General features: G+C 39.1%; 2 protein-coding genes across 3 annotated transcripts; both read right to left on the bottom strand.

Moving 5' to 3' along the window:
• Positions 1–145: 145 nt before the first annotated feature.
• On the bottom strand, positions 146–24865 carry RB195_013650 (uncharacterized protein; the record flags this gene model as incomplete). Of its 2 annotated transcripts, XM_064203569.1 has the most annotated exons (26): positions 146–208; positions 276–437; positions 506–631; positions 1438–1510; positions 1572–1681; positions 2158–2280; positions 2336–2452; positions 2549–2701; positions 4109–4387; positions 4443–4517; positions 4645–4737; positions 6731–6840; positions 7110–7266; positions 7323–7472; positions 7563–7714; positions 7765–7855; positions 8121–8222; positions 8279–8386; positions 8449–8673; positions 9203–9316; positions 9397–9529; positions 9594–9691; positions 9754–9875; positions 11159–11294; positions 12516–12644; positions 24767–24865. In XM_064203569.1, the coding sequence occupies 26 exons, from the start codon at positions 24863–24865 to the stop codon at positions 146–148; spliced, it is 3300 nt and encodes a 1099-aa protein (XP_064059450.1). The 2 variants fall into 2 exon arrangements, with proteins under 2 accessions (XP_064059450.1, XP_064059452.1); XM_064203570.1 differs by lacking the exon at positions 24767–24865 and having other exon boundaries at positions 12516–12584.
• RB195_013651 (uncharacterized protein) lies at positions 19566–19904 on the bottom strand (the record flags this gene model as incomplete). The annotated part of the gene is made up of 1 exon (XM_064203571.1): positions 19566–19904. The coding sequence occupies one exon, from the start codon at positions 19902–19904 to the stop codon at positions 19566–19568; it is 339 nt and encodes a 112-aa protein (XP_064059451.1).
• Positions 24866–25369: the final 504 nt, after the last annotated feature.

Here is a 25369-nt window from a genome sequence, read left to right as displayed (position 1 = left end):
AAGAACAGGAACAAAAATCGAATAGTTTACTTTTTACAAACAAATTAAAAATGGTGGCATCAATACTATGCACAATGGCAAGCAAAACAAAGGCAAATGACCAAATATATTATATGGAGCACATTTGTATGAGAATAACCACAGACTACTTAGAAACTTTCCACACGAGTTTTTGGCAACGTATGTACTCAGCCAGATGAAGTGTCAACTAAAAATGATGATCTAAGCGATCGCAAGAATCAATTAATCAAAGATGATCCCAGCAACACACCAACCTGCTCGACCTCGTGCTTTTCCATACTGAAAGTCACCCTCTCTCGACTTGTTTCTTCTGGATGAGATTCGGGTAACAACACTCTTTCGGCTGTCAACATAAAATCGTTGTGAAAACCACCGAAAGACGCTAGGCGATTGTAAGGGAATGACCGAATAACATCCTAAAAGAAATGAAGATGTAAATTTCTGCAAGAATGCAGAATCGCTCGCATAGAAAAGGAAAACGTACAAAATGTCGATGATCAATGACATGGACGGCGGTATCCGCCAACGCCAGGAAAACTTTCCGCTCATTGCTAGTCCTCATGCCAGCCGCCTGGAGATGACAACCGAAAAGCGGCCACTTTCGCAGGACCTGAACAGATAGAATTGTAGAAATAAGTTTCGTAGATTTTTCACCATGGTTAGAGAACAACTATAGCATCTAAAATGTAATAAAAATGAAATCCAGTGATGCACACTTGCTTTTATGTTGTATATGCATCTTTTGCATAAAAAGTACTACACGTCGCGAACCAAGGTGGTCTGTGAAGCCTGGTCCTGATTATTGTCTTCATGGCATCAACGAAACCTCATTCAACAGTAATTTAGTTAAGTTTAATTATGTTTTAAAGGCTCTACCCTGGAAAACAGGCCAAGAAGGTACAGCTTCAACTACTAGACACTTACTACTTACACAATAACACAATAGTATAGTCAGGTCAATACCACATGAAACACGAATGTAGTTGCGGTGCATTTGTGTACGCGCTCGAAATGGCGCGGTGAAGGCAGCAGCTGGAACCAAGTTGGGACCGTCGCAAACTGCAGGGATGGCTGGTGCCAGCAAGGATTTTCACCACGCTCCTAGCCACTACGCTCCAGCGAAGCGCCTCAAAAGAAGCCGCGTACGCAATTGCATACGTGTTTCATGTCGTTCTGACCCTACTATATATACGAATTCTTCAAAAAGTCCACTTTTTTTATGAAAAAGCGACCGAAAAAGGGACACAAACGATTACTACAAGGAGGATCAGGCAAAACAGCAACTATTCAAGAAAGCAGAAACTGTTTCTTGACACAATCCAACTCTACTATCCAAATGAAACTTTTTAATTTGGAGAAAATGAACAATTAACGTAGAAAAAAAACAAAGGAAAGAGTAATGGAGGTGATGATCACCTGAAGGATAACCCTAATGGAGTCCACCTCACCCATACCACAAAGCTCACTCCAGCTTGAATGAAGCGATGATCTGAATCAATAGATCTTTCGACTGCAGTTCGTGAATATAGGAAATGGGTAGGAAATCATACCTTAATGACTTCAAGCAGGACACATCGAGCATTTTTGCAGGATAGAATTGCTTGGTAATAAAAGAAAACTGTTCATCAGTGATTTGCGCAGGAGCATCACCATAGGAGAGCTAAACACGAAATACTACGTATTCTTAAGCTGGGAAAATGACTGGAATCCGTTGAAAAGAAGGAAAAGAGAGCAGGTTACTCAAAAAGATGAATTGTAAGGCAAAACTCGTAATTTGTGATGGGAGGTAGTTCAATGTCTCTGGCGAAGGCTGGGTCAGTTGCGATGACAGTATGACAAAAATGGGATTGTCATATAATTAGAGCCATCATTATGGTAACAGCACCTTACTATCTGATACATTTTAAGTGTATCTTAATAAGGAATTCATTTCTTCGCTGCTCGTTTCTATTTACCCTCCTGCTTCTTCTTCGGATAGGATAGAATTGCGCATAATTTTGTTCTTTTTTCTCACTCAAAATATGTGATATTTTTCCGTAGTGGCGAGCAGATCAAATTTAGACAAATATATTTTTCCAAATCAAAAATTCAGAGAAAAAAAGCAAGGAAAAGAGAGCAGATCAAACAATACAGTACCTGTGCATAAAGAGCGGCCAACTGTTCTGCTAACTGTGGGCTGGTTGGGATCTGCCCGCAAACCAATTCATCCGCCATTCGCCACACCAAAAAAGATCGCTCCATCGCTGTCTCGTTACATATCTGGGAAGAGAAACTGTCAGCTGCTCGAAATCGCGAAGCTCATGGAATCACGAACCAAATGTCTCCAGTAGTGCCGCATTCTGAGTGATAGAGTTGCTGTACAATCAGCGGAGATTCGACCACGGAGGACATCCCGTTGTCGGACCTCCCATTCATAAAGACAATCGCAAAGCTGCAAAGAAAAAGTTGAAGCAGAGAAGGCCGGACGAACCGAACTTCTGAGCCACTGTAATTCTAACAAAAAGTGAAGAGAACTAGCCACTCAAACCTTTTGTTTTCCCTTTAACAATTGAAGACCTTTCGTTGTTGGATCGTCAATGTACAGGGCATAGCCGGAAAGCAAAGCTGGCCGAATCCCAAGCTTCAGACACAAGGACGAAAGACATTGACCGATTTCTGTGGAACCATCGAATTCGACCACCTGAAGTGGCACAGACATCAGATGTTTTCAACGTATGGAAGATGAAACTGGTTTAGAATGAAAAAGAAAAAAACAATTTGGTAGAAACCACAAGTTGTTTTTTCCACCTACTTTTTTCTGCGCTATAATTAGTTTAGCAAATGGATATTTTTTCAATTGTAACTATTATCTTGAACAGTTCATCAGCACCTTTAGAACCTTGTAACTCTTTCTCTCATGAAGCTTAGTGATTTCGTCAACATTTCCTCTTATAACAAAAGACATTTCTTCAATGCCTTCGATAATCTGTGTTCTGCATAAGCAGCCACATAATCTTTTTTAAATTCCGATTTTCGATTTCCGATCAGATGCTCAATATTGCGAAAATATTTCCCTCGATGGAAACGGAGAACTTTTTCCATCAAAATTTTTGCTTCGAATGAAAACTGGGAAATAAAAAGGTAGGACCCAAAGGGATTTGAAGTGGAGGGGGCATTCAGCGCCGTTGTAATCGCCCTGTACTGTGGGGCGAAAAAAAACATCCTTAGAGATCGTATTTAACTGTAAAATGTCTTTCTGTCTTTCCCACTTGAGAAGGCGAAAGTTGATCGATCAATCGATAGTTCATCACTGGAAGTTAATAGCTAAGTCAGTCTGGCCGCTAAAAGCTGAGCATCAGTTTTAGAGGATCTAGGACATGATCTATGAGGATGACATGTAGGGTAAAGCTACTAAAAGAGAGAAGGAAGATAAAGCTTGAACTACTAATGTCTCAAGTCTTTGTACTTTTAACCTGCAAGTCATGGATCATGGAAGACTAATGCTTAAGTTTTAGGGTCCTAACTGACATAGCTATTCACTTTCAGTGATGAACTTTCGACTGATGAACTATCGCTTTCTCCAATGCCACTCAATGGAAAAGACATATGACAGTTAAAGGCATCACCCCAATCTGAGGTGGTATAGATTTCAGGTGGAGTATTCGTATACGGGATCGTAGATTATGGAGAGGTGGGTGATTCCGTCGATCTCTTGCTAATTGGCGTGAAAAACGGCCCGGAAGATACGGCGTGTCCACAAGGCTGGCGCGCTCCAATCGAACTTGTTGCAGAAAATAGCACGCCGGAACGCTCGAAGCCGTATCTTCCGGGCCGTTTTTTATGGCAATTAGGAAGAAATGGACGGAATCGCCCCTCTCCTTAATCTACGATCCCGTATACGAACACTCCACCTGACATCCGTACCACCTCAAATTCGTGGGGTGATGCTTCTAAGGATTGTTTTAGCGCTCCAAGAGTGTTTCTTTGCGCGCCGAAGATCAAGTCGATTGGAGCAGCGTTGAACTCCACCCCTAGTGCATTTGCACTAAGAAATCTTGACTCCTGAAAAGAAACCCTGACAAACTCCCACAGTTCAACGAAATCGCACCTGATATTGTCCATTTGGCAGTCGAACCGAAATCGAATGCGGGAATTTGGTGGTTGTGGGATCTCGCGTCAGGACCGACGTGGTCTCGAGTCGACTCGGGCCCGCCTCTCGTCCGCCGACGCGCAGCACCCGTTCCAGCGCACATTGACAGTACTCGGCCATGTTTGACTCGTCGCCGGTCTTCATACACCAACGGGCGATGTGTTTCTTCAGCAGCCAAAGTAGTGAGTACTGTGTTGGGACGAATAGTGGAATCGCCATTGCCAGCAATTTCCAGCCCTTTAAATGTCATTTTACCAGAAGGGACCGCACGACACGAGTTTGTTTACCCCACCTGGAGCGAGAAGGGCATTGAGCCGCTTGTCAGCTTAATTAGTTGCGCATACACCTCGTTGCGAAGGAATTCGTGCTAAAATCGCATGGACTGCTGTATATCATACCGGTAAGTTCATTACTACGAATGTATCATTCTGCTTATGAAAAATAGAATGAAATTATAAAGTAAATGTAGGAATTTGTCACAGAAAAACACTCACTTGCATGGCAGTAGACAGAATATTCTGTGCGAGATCAATATGGTATTGGGCAGCAATTGGACGCATTAGTACCGAGACAAAAAGGTACGTTGCCTGAAAATCACTGCATAATTTATTGTTTCTGCTAGTGTCCGTAACTATTATATTTTGATACTAATAGTCGCTATAAGCGGGCATTTATTGTTTCCAGACAAATGCTAGTGATTTCTCGACCTCTCGATAGCCGCGGCAAAATTTTGATATGATACAGTGGGCAGACGAACATGGGAATTTAAACGCAAGGTACACCGATACAGTGGTAGGATCGAAAAGACCTGAACCTGTTGCTCCGATCTCGGAACATAATTATTTGTAATGGTTATGTTACCATATTATCCTCTCCTTGTCGGACCATACGGCAAGGAGGCGGGTCGTTCGCGGCCGAGTTGCTCTTTTCTATACGCCGGAGACAGAGGGGAACTTCTGTCCTCTTAGCTTCATTTCAATAAACTTTATCCACTGAATCAATCTTTGTTTTATTGTGTTCAAACCGATACATCGTGAACCACCTTAACCTATGCGTATACCCTTATTCAACAAAACTTTCTTGAGTTGGATAAACACAGTGTAGCGTAGGAATGTACCTTTACCGGATACATTGCTATCCAATAAAAATTTATTAGCGGACAAACGCGTCACGCAGCAGAAGTACGTCTCCACACGTCTTATCACTGGAAACGTTTCTATAGCAAACATCTACGGTCCCGCAACGAAGTGTCGTTGCACCGAGTATGCGTCAGCAAAATTGCCAAGTAGTTTTGGATCGCACGATTGGAAAAAGAAAAGGAAGAAGTAGAAGAAAATGGTTTTTCTTCTTCTACTTCTTCTTTTTCCGTTTCCAGCGTAATGATAACGTAATTCTCCCAAAGGCAAATAAACGGAACATACGGACATGGGATGTGAAGCCCGGTGCAGCTGCGTGAGTGGCAGCGCTCGAAGCGACGCAGTGGAGCTGGCGGCTTGGAAGGAAACATGGAACCATCATTGGCGTCACTAGGACTACAGTGACAAACGGTGCATGCGAGGATACCTTCTCGATCTCAACCGCGTCGTTTCAATCGCAGCTGCCTACGCGGCTGTACTTAGGAGCTTATAACATTGTTTGCGGGTGAAAAAAGTGTTGAATGACTGGTTGCGACAAAAATAGAATGAATAAGCGAATTTTATCGTTCTATAATGATTCTGAAATCCGTAGCTAGTGTCAGATCAATAGAGTTCGATCTGAAAAAGCAGTTTGCGAGCGACGACCCGAGGACATTCCCTATTAGAAGCACTGAAACCCTCTCTCTGCCATTTCTTGACCTTGTTTTTTCTTTCGAAAAATTGTTTTTCTTTCGAAAAATTGTTTTTCTTTTTATTCTAGAGCAGTGCTTATAGTAATTATACTAAACATTCAATTTAAACTCTAAAGTCAGCATATCACGAATCTTACGTGGTGAGGGAATCCAGTAGACGTGGAGTAGTAGGTGACGGGATGGAGGGTGGTTCCGCTCAAAGACTCCTCTATGTGCACGTTCCGGTCCCCTCAGCAGCCTATTCATTGGTTTCACTTAACCACGCTGGTGAGAGGACATCATTGATGTTCGACCGCTCGCACGTGTATGCGGCGCGTGCACAGAGGTTACAACTACATACTAAAAAAATGTCGTCTTCCACTCCGTTGTTTTATGAGGGAGAGGAACTACCCCGGTTCCCGCAAATTACAACCCATCTCTAGCTTTGCCCATGGATTCTCTCACTTCGTCAGCACGTCAGATTCGTGATATGCTGCCTTTAAGTTAAAAACAAAATTTGACACACTTATATTCTTTCACATTTACTTCTGGAATCACATCGATCAATAAGTTTTTCTGACGATTACGCTTTTTCGTTGCATCTTTGCCATTCGCACTTTTTGTTCAAAAAAAGTTTGACAAATGTGATTACAACAAAATTATAATCAATCTTCCAATTTTCCAGTCAATTTTTTTTTCTCCAGTTTTGCATTTGCACAGGAATTTACTTGCTACATTATTGGTGATTATATGAAAATTCTTCTTCAGCGTACCTTTGCAATTTCGAGTGCCTTCTTTTTGTCAGTTCCATCAAAATCCATGAGCGTTTCCTTGGGGGTGTCGTCACATGAAGTCAACAATAGGTCCTTCCACAGAGGAGAATCTGGAAGTGCATCATTTCGCATGAAAGACCGCTTCACGAATTCGATTCAACCAGCCCAGAAGAAGGAGAGAGTTGATGCGTCGCGACGCAAAAATATAAACACAAGTAGCGGTAGTGCAGTCAACTTCGCACGTCGCGCGAGAAGCGGTAGAATACGGTTTGGAGACTAGTTCTCGCCTCACACTGCCATTAGGAAAAACGAAAAGGGTTGAAATTCCAAAAACGATGGCATATAGAACGATTCCAGGAATCGCAGCCATTGTCCTCACCTGGCGCTCCACCCTCAGCTAACATTCGTTGCACCAAAACGGCAAAAGGTGAACCGCACAAAGTCGCATCGCCACTCGCTGCTCGCAGAAAATACAACCATTTCTCTTTTTCCTCGCTGCTTCTCAACACTATATACAACGGATCCTCATTGGCCATCTGAAGAACCAAATCGTTCGGGAAATTCGTCCAGGAAGATGAGGTTTAGACCGTACCTCTATGCTTAGGCTGTAGGTGTCCTTCTTCTGCGTTTGTGGGCTTTTTTCAGTGTTCTGCTCGTCGCTGCTGCCGCTGTATTCATCTGAGGAGGTTTTTTGTTTGTCCATAACTCGAGCTCCTTTTAACTGTGTAAATCCACAAGGAACCTGAATGAAGATGAATATTAAAAGCTGCCTTTTTCTTTAGAAAGAAATACTAGAACGATGGCACCCTAATCACACGTCCAAATCACTTACCGTATCCTCAGCACTCTTGAAAAACATAAGCTTGTGTCGAACTAATGAGGCGTATACTCGTTTCGAATGCCCACATCGGACTTTCGTCATCCAACCGCTGATCGACGCTTCCACCGGGGCACAACGAGTGGCCAAATCACGAATAGTTGATCCTGAATTGATTGGTCAATCACGTAGATCAAAGTGCCGATCGATAACGTACCTTTGATCACGGCGTTGAGGGTGGTGACCCATTCGTGTGTGGTCCGTTCGCTGTCGGTCATGAACTGGTACTTAGCTGATTGCGTGACTAACTGCAAATCAGCAAATGAGCGCTGCCCGAGTAGAAAAATTTCAATTTATGTAATGTTGCCCGTAAATTTCTTCATGTTGGAACTGAAGACCATGAAATCTTTTTAAATAGAACGAACCAGAAAAATAAGGACGCTTAATCAATTATATAAATCTTTTTTTTTTTGTTGAAAGCACCTCCCCTGCAGCAACCAATTACAAGAGAGGAAGAATGTTCGTAGATTACACCTGATTGGTTGTCACTAAGATTTAGTCGTTGAGACGTACCTGAAATGCATAGGTTGATCCTTGCTGTGAAATTTTTGCCACAGAAATAATATCAGCAACCGCAATCTTCATAAGCGGATCCTCTCCCTTCGTAATATGTTTCTAAAATAGATCAGATGAAGTAGATAGGTATTGATTGGAACGGAGGAGCAACTTACGGCTGTCCTATAGAAGCTGAGTTGATTATTCTTAAGTACTACATATCTTCTTTTCAACGATTTCAGACGTGAATCTGACATCTGATTCCAGTATCCGCTTTTTTCCACCTGAGGCAAGATCGACAATTTTTCTTTTTTTTTCACGAGAAAATATTCCAAAATTTCCTTACCGTATCAAATGATGGTATAAGTGATGTTCGAATGTCACCGCTATGTCGTGAAGCATCTGGTGGAGTGTAATAGCCGTCGTCGCTTCGTTTTTCCAATGAGACATCTCGGATCGCGTAAAGACCTTCGGGAGTGATCGGTGACGCCGACGATAAGGACAGAGCACGAGGAGAGGAGCGCACGGACAATTTACTAATGCAGGAGCGTCTCGAGGCCGGAGAATCTGTCTAAAAGGGAGAAAAAACATTTTAGAAAATTTCGTTTCACCTTGGACTTTGGGCGCAATCTCTACGTATTCGTATCGATTTCAAAAGAGATGGGTGCTAAAGAAATCAGAAACCTCTAATCTTGGAGAGGATCACGTTGACTGCGTTAATAATCGTGAAAAAAGCAAAATTTAGGTTATTAGGTTTTTTAAATTGGAAAACTGTAAAAAAAAAAGTTTGCCCAAGGTCATTATCAGTTAGGGGACCTTCACCATCTTGTAATGTTCTCAGGGAGTGAGGAAAGTCTGCGGAACGGGCGACGTCTGTATACAATACTGAAAAAGTCCTGAAGAAACCTAATTCTTTTACAAAAAAAAAACTTTTTCTGCTATGGTAGGTTGAAAGTAGACAGAATATGTGGTTCAATGTGATTCATAACGATTTGAAATTTAGCCATGTATCATTTTTGTAGAAATATTGCAAAATGTTTGCTTTTCCATATATATATAGGTCCGTCTGTGAATAATCCTGAAAAAAGTAGCTAACTAACCCCAAGGTTGTTAGCCGAATGGTGTGGCGATGCGCTGGTGCATGGGACGTCGCACTCGGCCGCGCAATCACTCACTGACAAGCATTCGGTGGCTAAGTGAAGCAGTCTCGACTCCTGGAAAAGATGAATTACCACCACCGCGACCACCCCGGATGGAATGACGGCGGCCGACTTTTCACTGAGCCTTCACGCACCCATGCCTTTGGTTTATGCTCTGGAAGTGCTGGACGTTCGTTGGACGACTTCACGATGTCACTGTAGATGTTCTTATCGTCACGGATTGCAACAAAGTCGGAGAGATTCACATAACCGCTATATTTATGATTCCTGGAGAAAAAGGAACTATTATCTCTTTATTTTGAATGTCGAAGCAGCTGAGAAAAATCCTAACCCCTCCTTGTCAGCTGGCGAACCGATTTCATCAAAAATCTCATCCTCAACGTCAAATTCATAGTCATCAGCATACGAATTCAAGCTGTCTCGTTCCATCTGAAAAAAAAAACGACGGCTAGAAAATCGATGCTTCAAGAAATTTATGCTGAGTTTCGTACGAAATTATTGTTGCCGGTGATTTTCCTCGGTACTGGAATCGGTTTCGCCTTCTCCTCCCACGGAGATGAATCCGACGTGGATGAACCTTTGTCTCCTTCGCTGGATTCTTTCCGTAGTCGAACTAAAAGCAAGAGAATTTGCTCACATCCTGGGAAAATCCCGAGGGAATCAAGACTTTAGCAATCTCAAGAGGGAAATAGAGTTTGCAGCCGTGTAGAAGAGCACCGCATGTATTTGTTTTCAAAGTTTCCAATTTTTTTTTCAAAATTGGATGTTTTCGGCTTTTCTATCTCTTCTGGGAATTTTTGCCTCCATAAGTCAAATCTGGTTCTTGCAAAATAGTCGCAGACATTTTTCGAGATGGTCATTTATTTGGATGAGTGGAAAATTGGAATTTGCACCTGAGATTTGAAAAATTTCAGAGAAATAAACATGTTTTTCTTCATAAAACCTCATTAAAACCTCAAAGAATTCATTATTTCGACATTGAGGAGGAAGGAAAAGTCCTGAGGAAAAGTGCTCCGCAGTCTCTTTTATCCTCTTTTTCTTCTGGATCTTTTTCTTAATCTTTTTTTTAATCTTTTCTTTGTGGAGTTAAAGATTAAGCTTCGAAATTGATTCGAGTATATAATATATATAGTTTGATATTTACAACTCTGACCAATCATTGGTTGTAAATAGTAAAATTTGAAAAGATGCCTAAAATCTTGTCACTTAATCTCAGATCTCGTGGCGATTGTCCCCAATTTGGAAGCATACCCGTTCTGCTAGCAATGCCATGAGAAACTGAATAGAAATATATCGTCTATTCTAGAGAAAAACTTTTCGAAACCAGTTTCTCTCAGTCTTGTCCTTTCAGCGTTTATAATAAGGTTCACAAAAAGGAGTTGAACTCAGAATTGTTCAAGTGGAAGATGATTAATGGTTGTCCTGCTGAGGCCATAAAAATACGATAGAACCATCGAATATACTCGAACAATCAAGAAATTAATTTCTTGAATAACTTTTCAAAAACCGTTGTCATTTCATTAAGCGATTTGGAAAATACGCGGAGCAAAAAAAAAGCAGAAAATAGCAAAATATTCGCATAAATAAGTGTTGTACTTCATTTCATGCAATAAAAAATATATGAAAAAATAGACAAACCAAATTCTTCGAAAAAAAAGTATTATAATAAATTAAAGCTAGGACTCTCCAGGTGGATAAAATACGTTATTAAGCAATATTTCTCATAAACAAATGAATAACGTGAGATATACATACAATTATGCATATGTAAACATTATGTTCGACATCGACAGAACAAATCCCCGAAAAATTTCTCTGTTGAAAATAACGAAGAAAAAATAGGAAGAAAAAGTCGAAAAAAAGAAGGTTACTCAACTGAACTCCCCGTAAGCTCACCTGGTTTCCTCTGTTGCCTCGGTGTTGACTCGATTGCACTGGTTCCTAGTAGACGTCGTTCACTGGTATCGTCACTTGTAAGTCCCGAATCATCCGACGTACGATTCTCAGTGTCCCGCATCACTGGCAATGTTCCCTGAATCAGGGGGATTTTCAGAAATAGCCTAGGGCTGGTGCTGGATAGGTGCTGCCGTTTTAGTCGAAGAAAGCAATCGGTGCAAGCATTCTATATGCGCTCCAGGATGATGAATTGTCAGGAACTGGCAAGCACTTTCGGTTATGGCAGCTACTCGTAGTCGACTTGCAGTTATTTTCGGAAAAAAAGGTGGTGGCTCGGAGAATAAGCTGCAGCTTTGACCCCGATACTGAACAAAAATGGGAGAATCTTTTTTCTGGAAGCAGTCTACTCTTCACTTCTCCAAATACTTTCCCAGTCAATCGAATAAATAAAATATTACATAGAATGTATTCTTTTGAACTTTTAAGCTATAGAAATTTCCTATACGGATTACGGAAAATCCAATTGACAATAAAAACTGGATTTCCCTTGGAATAGTAAATGCTACGGACAAAAAGCGAAGAACGCAATAGAGTGCAATTGCAAAATCCATAAAAAGAACTGGTCCAATGACAGAACCCGGAAATTGAGTGAATTTCTAGAGAATAATTAGTTTTCAACATACTGAATTAAAAATTAAAAGATCGGATGATCATTTCCCTAAACAAAGAGCGCTAGCAACAAAAAAACGGAGAATATGGATTGCGGTTCGTAAAAAAATCTACGTTTGAAAGCTTAATTTACGATTGAAAATTGGCAGGTGTTAATGCATTTGGTGTTGAAATAAAGGTAATTAAATCTATTCAGAAAAGGTATTTTCAAAATATAGTGCACGTCTATTACTTTTCTGAACGGTGGATTTTGATGGGAAAAGTAGCAAAGATTCCTAAATCTACTTTTGAAAGAAAAAGGACGTAGCGTTAAAATATCCTCTTTTTACGTGGGGAATGGAATTATCGAAGAGAAGGGAAATGTTCCAGAAATTGCTTAGAAAGAACTTCTACAAACTTTCTGGACAAATTTTGATTCCTTTCAAATTTCTACTGAAATGAGATTGCTTTCTTTTAGTTCTTAAAAAATCGTCATGAAGTAGAATTTCAAAATATTACAACAGAAATGGCTGTTGGGATTTTCCAAAAGTAGAAAAATCTCCATAAAATCAAACTGTACGTCTCATTTTGCACAAAATGCATCAATTCGCGTGGTTGCATGAAACTGTGACAATAACGAAGCTCAAACAATAATTCGAAATCAGAAGAAAAAAAAAACCACGTGGAAAAACCGTAACAGTTCTCCTACCGTAATACTTCTACTCATCGCCATTTCCGCTTTCAGTTGTTTGCTTTTCTCAGTAAAACTTCTCAACATCTGCAGCTGTGTCGTACATCGTAGGTTTTGTAATCGTAAACGTTCGTTTTGGTCCTCGAGCTGAAAAATCGTGGTCGTAATTCGGAGACGCGAGGAGAGAGCGGGGGAGGTGATAGGGACCCGAACAGCGAGGGAGCTATTTCAAGACTCAGGGCAGAACGATTCCCGGGAATATATACACTGCAAAAATGGCCGCGACAATGCTTGATGGAATGGAACGAGAAAAACTTCGAAAAGCAGGGCGAAGCGCCATCGAAAACGCATTTGTCAGGAATCTTCGGATGTTTGGGGAGTGGAAGAATGGCAGCCGAGGGAATAGGAACAGAGTGTTGTTGTTGGGAAAAAACCCTTTAAAGATCTCGGATAACCGACATTTATCCGTAGAACAGAGGAACAAACGCTAATAAGTATACGAATAAACGAGCGGTAAGGAAGAACAATGGGGTATTGAAGAGTGGAATGTGAGCTAGTCAACACACACACGGCTAGAATTGGCCTTTGCATCGATCCCCCATCCATACATCCATCCATCGGGTATTATGCTTTGCCCCCCAGCGCAATTCCGATGCTTCTCGTTCGTATGTGAGCCGCTTTCAAAAAGTATTCATCGCAACTGCTGTCAGATGAGCTGAGCGTGCACTTTCATTTCAGACCCGTTCACAGTTTTACGTTGGATTTCTGTCCTTTCCGAAAATTCTTGGATAAATGTGAACGAGTCTGTCGTACAAAGTAAGCCAAAAAAAAGTCTGCAACGCTTCTTATTCGAAAAAACAGAGGTTTGAAACTTTTTAATATATTCCTGGTTATAGATAGGTGCGAAATTTCATTTGTATTCTCGTGCAAAGCAGTAATTTTTTCAAATTAATTCCACGACATACTCCAAAACTGGACGTCTCCACACTCAGCATGATCACTTTGAACTTACTAGAAAAAGAAGAGGGCAGAAAAATGAAAGAGAGGAGAAGCTATGAATATTTTCTCGTCGCAAATTTCCAAAATATCTATGGAAAAAAATTTCAGGAGTGCGTATCACGGAAAAATGTCTCTGGGGATTCCGAAAATCCAAAAGTGGAATTGTTGCTTTGTCCTCTTCTTACACTTTATTTTTCCTCACTTTTTCAGTTCCTTCTTCTAGATCAGCTAATTCATTCTCGTTCGTGCGTGTTCTTTCGTTCTCAAGCAATACTCTGCGCAAATAACGCTCACAAATAAATAGGAATATAAACAATAATAAAAAAAGCATAAACATAACATACATGTACTTACCATGCTGTAATAACGCGTTTAGTCCTTGTGTCTGCGTATATATAGCATGGTTTATGAGAAAAATCTTATACAATAATAATAATAATAATAAAACGCTTATTCTGCCTTATGTCTCTGCCACAAAATTCTAGAAAGCAGTGAGACGGGTCCCACTGCGTCGCATTGGTGCGCTGGCACTAAAAATCGATAAAGCGGGGTGACAAAGGTCCCAGCGCCATCGCTTCGGTGCTTATCTTATACTGCTCATCGATGTTTAATTTTTTTCTGCAAAAAAAAAAACAAAACGTAGTTAGAAAAATACAAATTTGATTTTACAAGAAATGCCACTGCGTTTAGTTTTTCTCGTTCAGTGAAAGAGAGAGAAACGAGCACAGAAATACAAAAGCACAAAATGTTTGAAATCCTGGCTTGGTGGGGCGTTCAGACTGGTTATTACATATTTTATATGATATATTTAATAATACACACGCTATAAAGTGTATGTTATAAAACAAATATATCATTCAAAAATCATTTACTTAGAAGAAAAATAAAATAAAAGTATGGGGTGGTGGTGAAAGTGGAAACAAATAAAAGAATATGCTCATTTAGGAGAAGACAACAGAGATTTTAGACGATAACAAGGCAGGGCACTTTGAGGAGTGAGGAAGTACGTACGCAGAGCTCCGCCTATAGAAATCGATGAAGAAATATGATGATGGACAGTTTTTGTTAAAACGAGCGAGCAGACAAGAAAATCGAAATTCTAGAAGGATCTCGCCGAAAACCAACCTCTGTCCGTCCGGGTCTTTTTTCAAAATCACCTAATTAACGCTCTTCTAACTAATTAACTATCACTAATAGTACTATCGAGACAGCAGTCAGTCTGTTGCTGTGGCGATTCGATTTGACATGGAACGTGAACACATTAAAATTGCAACTTAAATGCACTAAAAATGCATCAAATTTCCTGATTGGAGGTGAACAAGGGAAATTTCCCTAGAGTTAAGGAATTTTTGCACAAGGGCAAACATCTCACAACGTAGCTAATCTTGCTAAGTAATTAAGCACTTGCAGTGCACATGAGGCGATGTTTTTAAAAAAAATTAGAATAAGAAATATTTATTGGGTAGGGGAGACAGTATTGATTGCTAAAGAACTACATTAGAATTTATTGTTTAAAGATTATTATTATTAGAATTTAGTATTTAAAGTAATTACATACTTATATTTACACTGCTTATACTTATATTTATTTATGCATATTTATTTATTTAAAATTTGGTATTTATTTTTATATTATAAAACGTTTCCTATTGTCGCAAATTAGAACACAGTGGCTCAGAAGCCACGAAAATTTTCCTACCCCTCCATTGATTATTTCTCTGTCACTTTTTCATAGAAAGAGGAGATAGGAAGAATTGCGAGAAAAGGTCCCCGTTGATTGGTACATTTGTGTAGATCCACGTAGATATAAATAGTTCCTTTTCCAGAGATCTTTGATCTTTTCATCACGACGTTATATGTCAGGATTCAAATCTTGATATTTGAACATATATCTGACCATTCGGATTTCTGAATGGGCAATTATTTTCTGATTTTCGAACGAATGAGCGCATTTCTCTTTTTTTTTGGGTTAAAGGATACTTCGGATAGCCTATTTTCTCTACAAAATTAAATAAAATGGTCGTATAGCGGTCTTTATTTGAATAGTCGTTCGAATATGAGACTACCTAAACACTACAGAAAACATGAGGGATATGAATCGCCAAACAAAAATTTCCCCTTTCTACTTACGTGTTTATTTTACGTTGCTTTATTTACTAATCTGTTTGAAGGCACATTTAAGCTCGCAAATAAAACGTTAGAAAGAATGTCCGGGAAACGTTCGGTAAATATTGCGCATGCTGCAAATCGGCAGCAACACCGTATTCTTTGGGATTACTGTAATGAAAGCATTTTCCATGGTTAGCACACACACGTGGCAACTAAGAGCGAAAAAATGACATATATTATGGTTGACGAACTTTTCGCGCGTATCTACATACATATATGAGCATTTCTGAAGGATATGACGAGAAAATGTAGGAGAAAATTCGAGAAAAACGAGACACGGGACAAGTTTTCGCATTCTGTCAACAACTACTCTTCAGGAATAGGCTGTTTTTACAGGAATCCCCGCAAGAAGCAGGATTCATATTTCCAGGATTCGAATTTCTTCGCGAGATGTAGAACATTCGAGAAGTGTGCTTGAGGGAAGCCACAGAACTCTGACGGACAAAACCTGTCCAAAAGACTGGATTTCGAGGGAGGGGGGATCCTACAGCGAAAGTGTCATAAACAACAAATTCCTGGAAACACAGTAGTCTTTGACAGAGGAATACCGATAAATGTAAGAGGTAGGAGTAGGAGAAAATCCAACAAAGGGCCAACCGATGGATGTAATGTAATATCGGTGAGAGTAACATGCAGCAAGTCTCAATTACAATTTTAGATGACACCCTTTGCGAGACTTGAGGGAGTTTTTTCTCTGGAAAATGCAGAAATTTTCGGACTATTGGAAGCTGAAACGGTAGGTTTTGAATGCAAATTGAGATTCTCTAGGCGGTTTGGCCCCTATGGAGAAAATATTCTGAAAATTTCTCTCTTACTTACAAAAATAATAGAATACCGAGATCATCTTATAAGGTTTTGGATCTTCGACTCTTTTCCATTTTTGTTCATTTTATTTATTTATTTATTTGATCATTTATTTTGTTTATACATTATTTCAATTTATCTGTCATTTCGATTACATTATTAATTTCAAGTATAACTTTAATTCAATTAATTTTAACCTGCGAACCTTCCCAAAAGTTTTTGAACCTGTTTTTTTTTCTTGGAATGAATAGGAGAGTATAATTCATTTTGAGAACTATCGTATATTGCCGACAACTGTAACTTATCACTAAAATTACAGGATCACGATTTTTGCAAGGCTGCACAACTCGACTCGCATTAAATACAAAATAAAGGAGTGAAAAAAGCTATATGATGCCGTTCAAAACCGGCAAACGAGACGTCGCCGTAAACTGTGAGTTGAGGCTGAACCTCAACTGAAATTTAAATCAAGGACATCTCGGAGTTAGCGTAAAGGTAAAGCAGATTGTCTCGTTATGTTCATTCCATTTAATCCAAAGTTCTACAGGAACAGGAAAAAATTATAACAGGGGAGTTAATTCAAGATAATCTCCTCTTTCCAATTATCTGAAAGAAAATAGAAGCGATTCGTAGAACGTCGGGATTTAAGCAGTGCAATATAACTCTAAAGAAGCTTTGAGAAAAAAGAAAACTTTAAGGAACCTGCGCTTAACCAAGGACACTGAAAGACAGGCTATTTTTTTGGAGAGCAGATGATACTTGAACTCAACTCCTAGAAAAATCTCTTTTTTGCTTTATTTGTGCTGCGGTCATTCCGAGAGTTTTGAACAGAGACGACAAGCGCCTGAACGGTAAGAAGAGTGAAGACGGTGATGAACGACTTGAAAAATAGCGTAACTTGCTCTTTTTTGATGTCTTGAAAAGTGAAAAATTGTAAGAAGTGCCGGCTGAACCGCAGCACAGAAGAAGGTTCGAGTAGTTTTAAGTCGAATTATGTAAATGATGTAGTAAAAAAAGAAATCTGAAAAATTCCTAGAATATTTCGAATTTTTAAGCTGTGGTTATGCGATTTCTGTCAATAACTCTAATCTTATAGGGATTTTTTTTTATTGCAGACTACGAAATTTTCCTGGAAAAATATGGCTGGCAAGATATTTTGTTTCTTTCGAAGTAAGGAAAAGTTAACCATATAAATAGCAAGGAATAGCGTGTACCATAATTTTATGAGTATGAGAAGCAAAACAGTCAGAACAGCTCTGCTTCGAGCATAAATTACCCGGGAAAACAGAAAAAATTGTCTCCTAAGCAACAATTAAGCGGTTAGACTCACTCAACGGGCAAACCCATGGATAACCAGCCGTAACTCTGAAAACCCTTGTTCTATTGTTAAACACTAGAAAAACCACAAAGACTAGAAAAAAACAGCCCTTGCAGCTAACGTGAAACTAGTAAATAATTAAAAATTTTTAGTGTTTTCGAGAAAATTCCCGAGTTCAGCGCTAGAACTTTCTGTTAAAACAAAGGCGACGAGATAAGCGATGCGTAATGGATACAGATTGGGGAGCTGGCATTACATGGAGACTCCGCCCGCCCATTCGGGTGGAACGTCAGAAACCTCCGTGCCGATGTCAACGGAGACAGTCACGCCCTTGACGTAATCGTCACATAAAACCTCACCTCGTTCACCTCGTGTCCTAAACAGCTAGAAAGCGAGAACAAGGAGCAGTTTCATGTGCAACAATTTTGAAAGAAAAAAAAATTATAGGAAACTATAATTCCTATTAATTTTTAAAGCTATATTTGTTCCCATGAATGTTACTCCAGTTACTGTTTGTGTGTTTGTTACTCCATTTTTTCTTATTTTTCCTTAAAGAGAAAAATTGATTAGATATCCTGAGGAAGAGAATCCGGGGAAAGACTTAGATTTCTATGAGCATGAATCTTCGAAAATTTAGTCTAAAAAATTTTTAATAGTAAAAAAAAATCCAATTTGATGTTTCGAACTTATCAAAGGGGTTCATGGGAACTCCTTTCAGATCATAGATCTCTAGGATTATTTCTTAAATTCCAGGTTAAATGGTTCTGTGAAGTAGTTGCGGAAGATTCTGGAATCTTTCGTCTTTGTATGTAAGTCACGAGCTCATTCCAGAGCACAAAAACCTCCTAGAAGCTTCCGAGATTTGCCAAATTTTCAGAATTTAAAAGAAATTTATAGGCGTTTTACTAAAGCGTTCTACAGTATATAAATAGTCGAATTGATTATTTATTATTTATAGTACAAAAGAGGACCTATCCGTCGTTTTCAAAGTAGTTCCAATAAGTTTCTAAGAGCTTCCTCCAGCTTTTTTTCCTCGAGTGAATTTTTGGAAAAAAAAACACTCTTCACAGAAAAAAAGAAATGAGACGGAATTTCACGAAATCACAGGAAGAAATCTAACAATATGTTCTGTTTATCTTTCCTTTCAAAGGAATTTATTTTAAAAACTGCAATTCTTTGCGTTTTTGTCTCTTTTTTTTTCTTCTGGAATGAGAAGACGGGAGGCAAAACAATGGGAAATTCCCTATGAGAAGGAGTCTTGCTGGCCACCGATATAAAAAACGAAACTTTATGTTAGCAAGATTTCCGGGAGAAAAGAAAACTAATTTAACACCTTGACGAATTTAACACCTTTAACTTCTTGACGTCTACTAACTCCATTGTTTTTATTTCCTATGAAAGAATCCAACCGATACTTCTAAAATATCGCGCAAAAACATGAGTCAAAGATAGAGCTTCTGTCGCAAAAGTATCGTGGCAGTGATAAATGACACTAGGAGAATCCAATAGAATTTTCTGAAATTTTCAAAGTGAAACCCAGACCTATGATCACAGAAAAAAATGTCAGACATACTTTCCCATCCAAGAAATTTCTAACAAAATCAATGAAAATTCATATTAAAATTTCTTTTTCAGTTTTCCGAAGTTTTAGAAACTCCAGCAGCTAAATCCTACAAGTTCAATACGTGAAACGCTACTGATAGTGAAACGCTCTTCTTCCGTTCCACTATCAAAATAACTGTTTTCCTGAAAAATTAACGCATTCCGGAAGCTTTGCACTAACTATCCAGTAACCTCCACGCTAAACCAATTTCCGGGCCGAGTCGCGGTGTCGGGGAAATCCGATAATCGCTGAAGTTCTGCATTTGCACTAAGAGGCGAGAGGTTATTGCGGAAAGAGCTACCGCTTCAGCTGTTCCTCGGCGCTGAACGGGGTCGTTCAGCTGCGTCGAAGCGATGGAGATGGTTATCTCGTACGGGACGGCGACGCGGTTCGATGCCATCACCCGCACTGAAGGAAGAGGCCATTTGAAATTCGACTCCACAGCAGCGCACGCCGGCGGTCGCCAGCGCCATCGTCTCTGCACCTCATCGATAGCGCCGCACTCTCCGGCCATCAACAATTGCACCGCCAAATAGTAATAGAGTAGTAATAGAGACGTGGAAATATGGGATTTGTTGAGAGATCCGCTCGATTTTCGAGCCCTCTGGTGAGTGGAACGAAAGAGTACGAAAATAATAACAAATCCAGAATGAAACTTCTATATATATACTGGAGATCAGAGATCACCCAACTCCCAAACGTTTTTGTTTCGTTCATAAATTAGCATGAAATCGGATAATATCATGAGATTATTCTCTAAAAATCTATTTCTCTCACAAAAACTCGCAGAAATTATTATAAAAGTTCAAATGCAGTTGCACATCGAAAAGAATTTCTTTTTTCTGGTTATTCCTAGTTTTCTTCTGTTCAAACAGATCGTAGTAATGAGCCAGGAAATCTGGTTGAGGGTGAAAAAGAGGAATTATTAAAAGGAACGATGCGTACGTAATTAGTTTTTGGAAATTTTCAAATTTTTCAGATTTTTCTAATTTGACCCGAAGGTATTTTAATTTTCCGTAATTTGTAAAGGACCCTTTCGTGGCTAACTGATTTTACTACTAATCCTAGATGCAAAATATGTTGCGCTTATCGGCGGGAACACTCCGAGTCTCAGTTTCTTCTTTGTTCCTTTAAAAAGCTAAAAGAAAAGGAGAGGAACTTTGGGAAGTTAAAGCAGAGGAAAACTCCGAGAAAAAACTGGAGCTGTTGAAAATGAGAGGAAGACTAAACAAGAAAAGATGATGTTCTAAAAGTTTAGAAAAATTTAACTCATTATCGGATCTCAAACAATTTTGGAAGATTTGCGCTATTTTTTCGAAACTTTAATTTGTATTCGAATTCGAGACGTTTTTCCAATTTTAAGGATCTCAACGGAAAGGACTTGGATCCAGGAAAAAAAAGGAAATAAAGGATTCAAAAGGTGTAAAAAAGTGATAGAAATACGTAAAAAACGCGAAATTGATGCTTCCCACATACATTAAATTCATCGGCTCAAAATAAATTGAGTTTCGAGAGAGTCGAGTTCTGAAACTCTTACGACTTGAAATTCGAACATATGGGGATATTGAATATTTGAAAAAGAAATACCCTGACAATTGATATTTCTCTCTTTTCTTCTTTTCCTACTTACTAATTAGCACTGCTTAAGGCACTCGAAACAAAAAAAAGAGAACAAAAAGAGGGTCTCTCAACAAAACAACGCATAGGGATGTCGGACCAGGAAAAAAATGTCTTCTTTCATGAGAGCTAAAAAACTGAAGGCATCTGAGCGATCGTTATTCTTGAGTGCAAACAAAACGAAGGACATTTTACAAAAGAACACACACACCCACTCCTTAAAGAAATTTTGCCATGGAAACAGAAAAGAATAAAGAAAAAACAGGAAAACATCCGGACGCGAGAAATTATCAGAGGAAATTTGTTACAATGACAACGTTACAAAAGCGGCAAATATTCGTGGCTTTTCGTCACTTCTAAACAAACTGCTCGTCGTGAAGAAAATCCAATTAGATAGTCTTCGTTGTCGCAAAATGTAGTCGGAAAATGCTATCGATTCCCTGGAGAATTTTCGCTCCTACTTAGAAACTCCCCTAGAAAAACAAAAAAACGGAGAGCGATTATAATTGAACCCATGGATTCGAGCCGAAAATTTTGTTGACAACGGTGGTGCAGCGATTTTGATGGATTTCTGACACTTTCTGAGCTAACACGGCTCAAAGACCACTTTCTTATGGATTATTCCTTTAATGAGGAATGTGTTCGTGAACGTGGAAGTTTTTCGATGGCCGGCGCTCGAAATTAAAAGGGCAGCTGAAGTGAGAGGACTGAGTGCGTCTGTGTCTGAGGGGGATAGGCCGGCGGTCGCTTCACACCTGGCCACTTCGGCCGTAGACAAAGAAAAAATGTGCAAAGGCGGCAGCATTAACGTTCATCGATCTTCAATCACGAACTCTCCGACAGAAAACATGTCGAAAGTTTAAGAGGAAAGATATGAGGGAAATGGGCTAGATAATGTGCGGATATTCCAGAGAAAAACTGCTAGAGACTCCAGAAAACCCTTGCTAAATCTTCTGACGAAGTGTCCTAAGCCACTGTAGGCAAGAGAATCAAGGTATAAGAGGGTATAGGCAGGAAATTCTGCTGCATTTTCCAGGAAACTTCGGCAGGAATTCCCAAGAAATTCTATATCGGAAGTCCGAATGGAAGTAGCCCGGAGAGCACCACGGATGCGATGAAAGAATGACTGAAGCGAAGGAGCTGGCGAACAAATAAAATGCATGGAAAATGAAAGATTGCTTGGCACGGGCACTCGCTTACAAGCACTATTGAGCAGATTAGCATCCGAGAAGGATGATGTTAACTTGGAGGGAAATTTCCAGAAAATTATTCGTTGCTAGAAAGCTTCACAACAAAGAATGATAGGTTCATTCCCGGAGATTCGTAGCAAAAGAAATTCTTGAAAGTCCATCAGCATGGGAATATCCTCTAATTTGTTTTCTTTTGTTACGGTTCCCGATGCCGAAAATCTCAAAAATTATGTACTGCGGATGTAGATTTACTGATGTAGATTTTTTGGTTTTTTTCTATTCAGTTATGTATTTCTGATAGGTAGAATATGAATAAACCAATTAAATAAATGACAAGCAAAATCAGCCAAAACATAAAGAAAAAATAAAATAAGTAAATAAAATAAATTAATGAATATATCAATGATGCCTCAGTGGTTTTTTTAGAAATAAAAATGAATAATAATGCTGTGACAAAATAAGTCGATTAGGAGAATAGATTAATGAATGATTTCATTAACACCGTTTTGATTATTTTCCAGAGAATTTTCTTATAATATCAATGATTGGATAGAATAAGTAGGTAGTAAGCTCATTTGCATCTGTTTCTTTTTTTTTGCGATTTTTTCCTAAACCTGGCAGCCAAAAAGGGACGGAAGTATAGTCGATGTGTATTCGGGGGCGATGAATGTCATAAACATTAAGAAACCCCACATCGCACCAGTAAGTCGATATCCAGACATAATTAGGGCGAATGCTAGGGATCCAATACGCTTGAGGGTCGGTCCGTCCGTCCGTCCGTCCATCGGTCCGAGGCGAACACTCCAGCGATAAGCGCGCAATGGATGAATTTTGCCGAGCGACGAGCGCGCGATGCTGCCGCGAGTTTTCCAAAATGCATTGAAGTCCTTGAAAAACGTGGACAGAATCCCAATTTGCATGACTGCATCCGTACTTGAATAACGGAGAAAATACGAGACGTATAGGAATTCGCTTCAAGTGTTTTGACTACGAACTTTCTGCATTGTTTCTTTTGTCAGCAAACCTCTTTTTCTTTGCATTTTCGATCTTATTTTATCGTTCTTTTTTAGTTCCATTCACCTGACAAATATTTAAGTCATTTGATCTACAGCCACATTCTCAGCCATATACAGTTCAATTAATTTTTTTCCTGCATTTTCTCATAGTTTCTAGAAAAATTTCTGCTACGAATTTTTCCTTGTCTGACTCCTTTCATGAGCAAAATAATGCAAAAATATGTTTAGAAATACTGTAAATGACAGAAAACAAAGTGAACGAAACAAAAGGAGAATCTTTCAGAGAAAAAACTGAATCTGTTTGAGTCCAATTAATCTTCTACGAGGAGAAAACATCATATCATAGAAATAATCAAGTGTTCTTTTATTTAAAAAAAAGATCTGTAACAACAAAAAGAGCCAAAATAAAAAAAATGATGCAGTTAAAAAGAAACGGAGAATTTTCCCAAAGATTATAGAGAGCAAAAAAATTTTTCGTACTCAGATCTAGCATTAACCGCAAAGATTATGTATGGTCGTGTAGACCGTAGTAGCCGAAATCCAACAATTCAGATGTTTCATCACTTCATTGCAAAATTAAAAATCAAAACTCTATTCCAGAGTTTTTTCAACAATTTTGCAGGAAAAAATAAGCTATGCTGGCGAAACCACCGATCTTTCCAATTTTAGCAGCAAATTTTAAAGGTTAGTACTTTTTTCTTCACTGTAAATTTATCATTGGATATCAGACAAATAACTGGAAGTGTTAAGTAATAGGCATCCACTTCTGAAAAAGCTTCTGAAAATTGACAAGATAATTCGATGAGAACTAACCGAATATCTTTAAGAAAAAGCCAAAAACCACATATGCAGGCATGAATATGCATGTAAACAAACAAATAATGGAATGAAACATCTGAATATACTGCTGTATTCATTTATAAAAAGAGAACACGGATTATTTCTTCAAGCAGTACTTTAACGGATTTTTTTTTTGAAATTATGGACAAGTCTGTGAAGAATTGACCGAGCACTGCAAACATTGCTATCAAAAAGCCGATTAATTAGAACGGGTTTCACTTCTTATCGAATAAAAATTTCCGTCGTAGCGTCTTTCCGGCGACAAACAACGTATCCAAACAGAATCCATTAGGAAGAATTCTTAATAAGCGCTTCGCAATCCAAAACATGCAATGCTACTACTCATTTTTCTAAAAAAAAAGTACCATATGCAGAAAAATTACTGAAAGAGACAGATTTCCACTAAATTTCCCAAACGTTTTGTTTACTTATTTACCCGCAAATTCTTGTCGCACTAAATTCACAAAAGATTCTGGAAGAGAAATTAAAACTCCTAACAGTTGTCGTGGAACGATGTTTTATGTGTGTGTATGTGATGTAGATTAGTTACTGGGAAGGGGGAATTCCGGAAATTTATGCAAATCCTAACGACGTGCTCTCACCCAGTCGCACGAAAAAAAAAGCAAACTGCAAATAATCCCAATTCTGAGCAGACTAACGGAAAAAACGGGAAGGAATGAAGAACGAAAGCGAGACAGGAAAAATTCACTCACCTCCTTCATTCGGTTCTTTACCCATTGTTTGACTTTTGCGGATTTCTCGAAAATGAGCTCATCTTCTGGAGATCGTGCCGTTGATGTTGGACTCTCCATCTGTAAGCACTCGGTAACCAGTACGAGGCCGGACATTCACATTGATTTACGGTGAAGCTGACGAGCAAAACGAGCAATGCCGACGAATTAGCGGCGACGATAGGCATCGGGGATTCCCAGATGAGCATGGGAAAATGAAATCGTAGGAGTCGAAATGCTTAAGGTCATTAAAAGTGCGAACAAAGTACATTGAGGCCAAAAAGATCTATTAAACATTGAATATTTCGAAAATCTCCCTTGCGTTAGTTTCTGAAAGTTCTGGACACAGCAATCTGTTTTGGAATTCATCATCTAAAAACATTTTTGAGGATAATCAGAGAAATTTGCTTGTAACAGCACGAAAATTGGCAGTTTCAAAGTCCCATACTTTTCTGCTTTGAAAAAAGTGAATTATAAAAAACCGAGAAGAAAATCTCATTAAATGTACCTCCAGAAAGAAACAAAAAAAAAGGAAATTCCCAGAATTTCCTACATATATGAGCAAAAATGAGGTGCAATAAGGAA

The sequence above is a fragment of the Necator americanus genome, chromosome V (assembly GCF_031761385.1).
Source record: "Necator americanus strain Aroian chromosome V, whole genome shotgun sequence".
NCBI lineage: Eukaryota > Metazoa > Nematoda > Chromadorea > Rhabditida > Ancylostomatidae > Necator > Necator americanus.
This window is presented reverse-complemented; position numbering and strand designations above follow the sequence as displayed.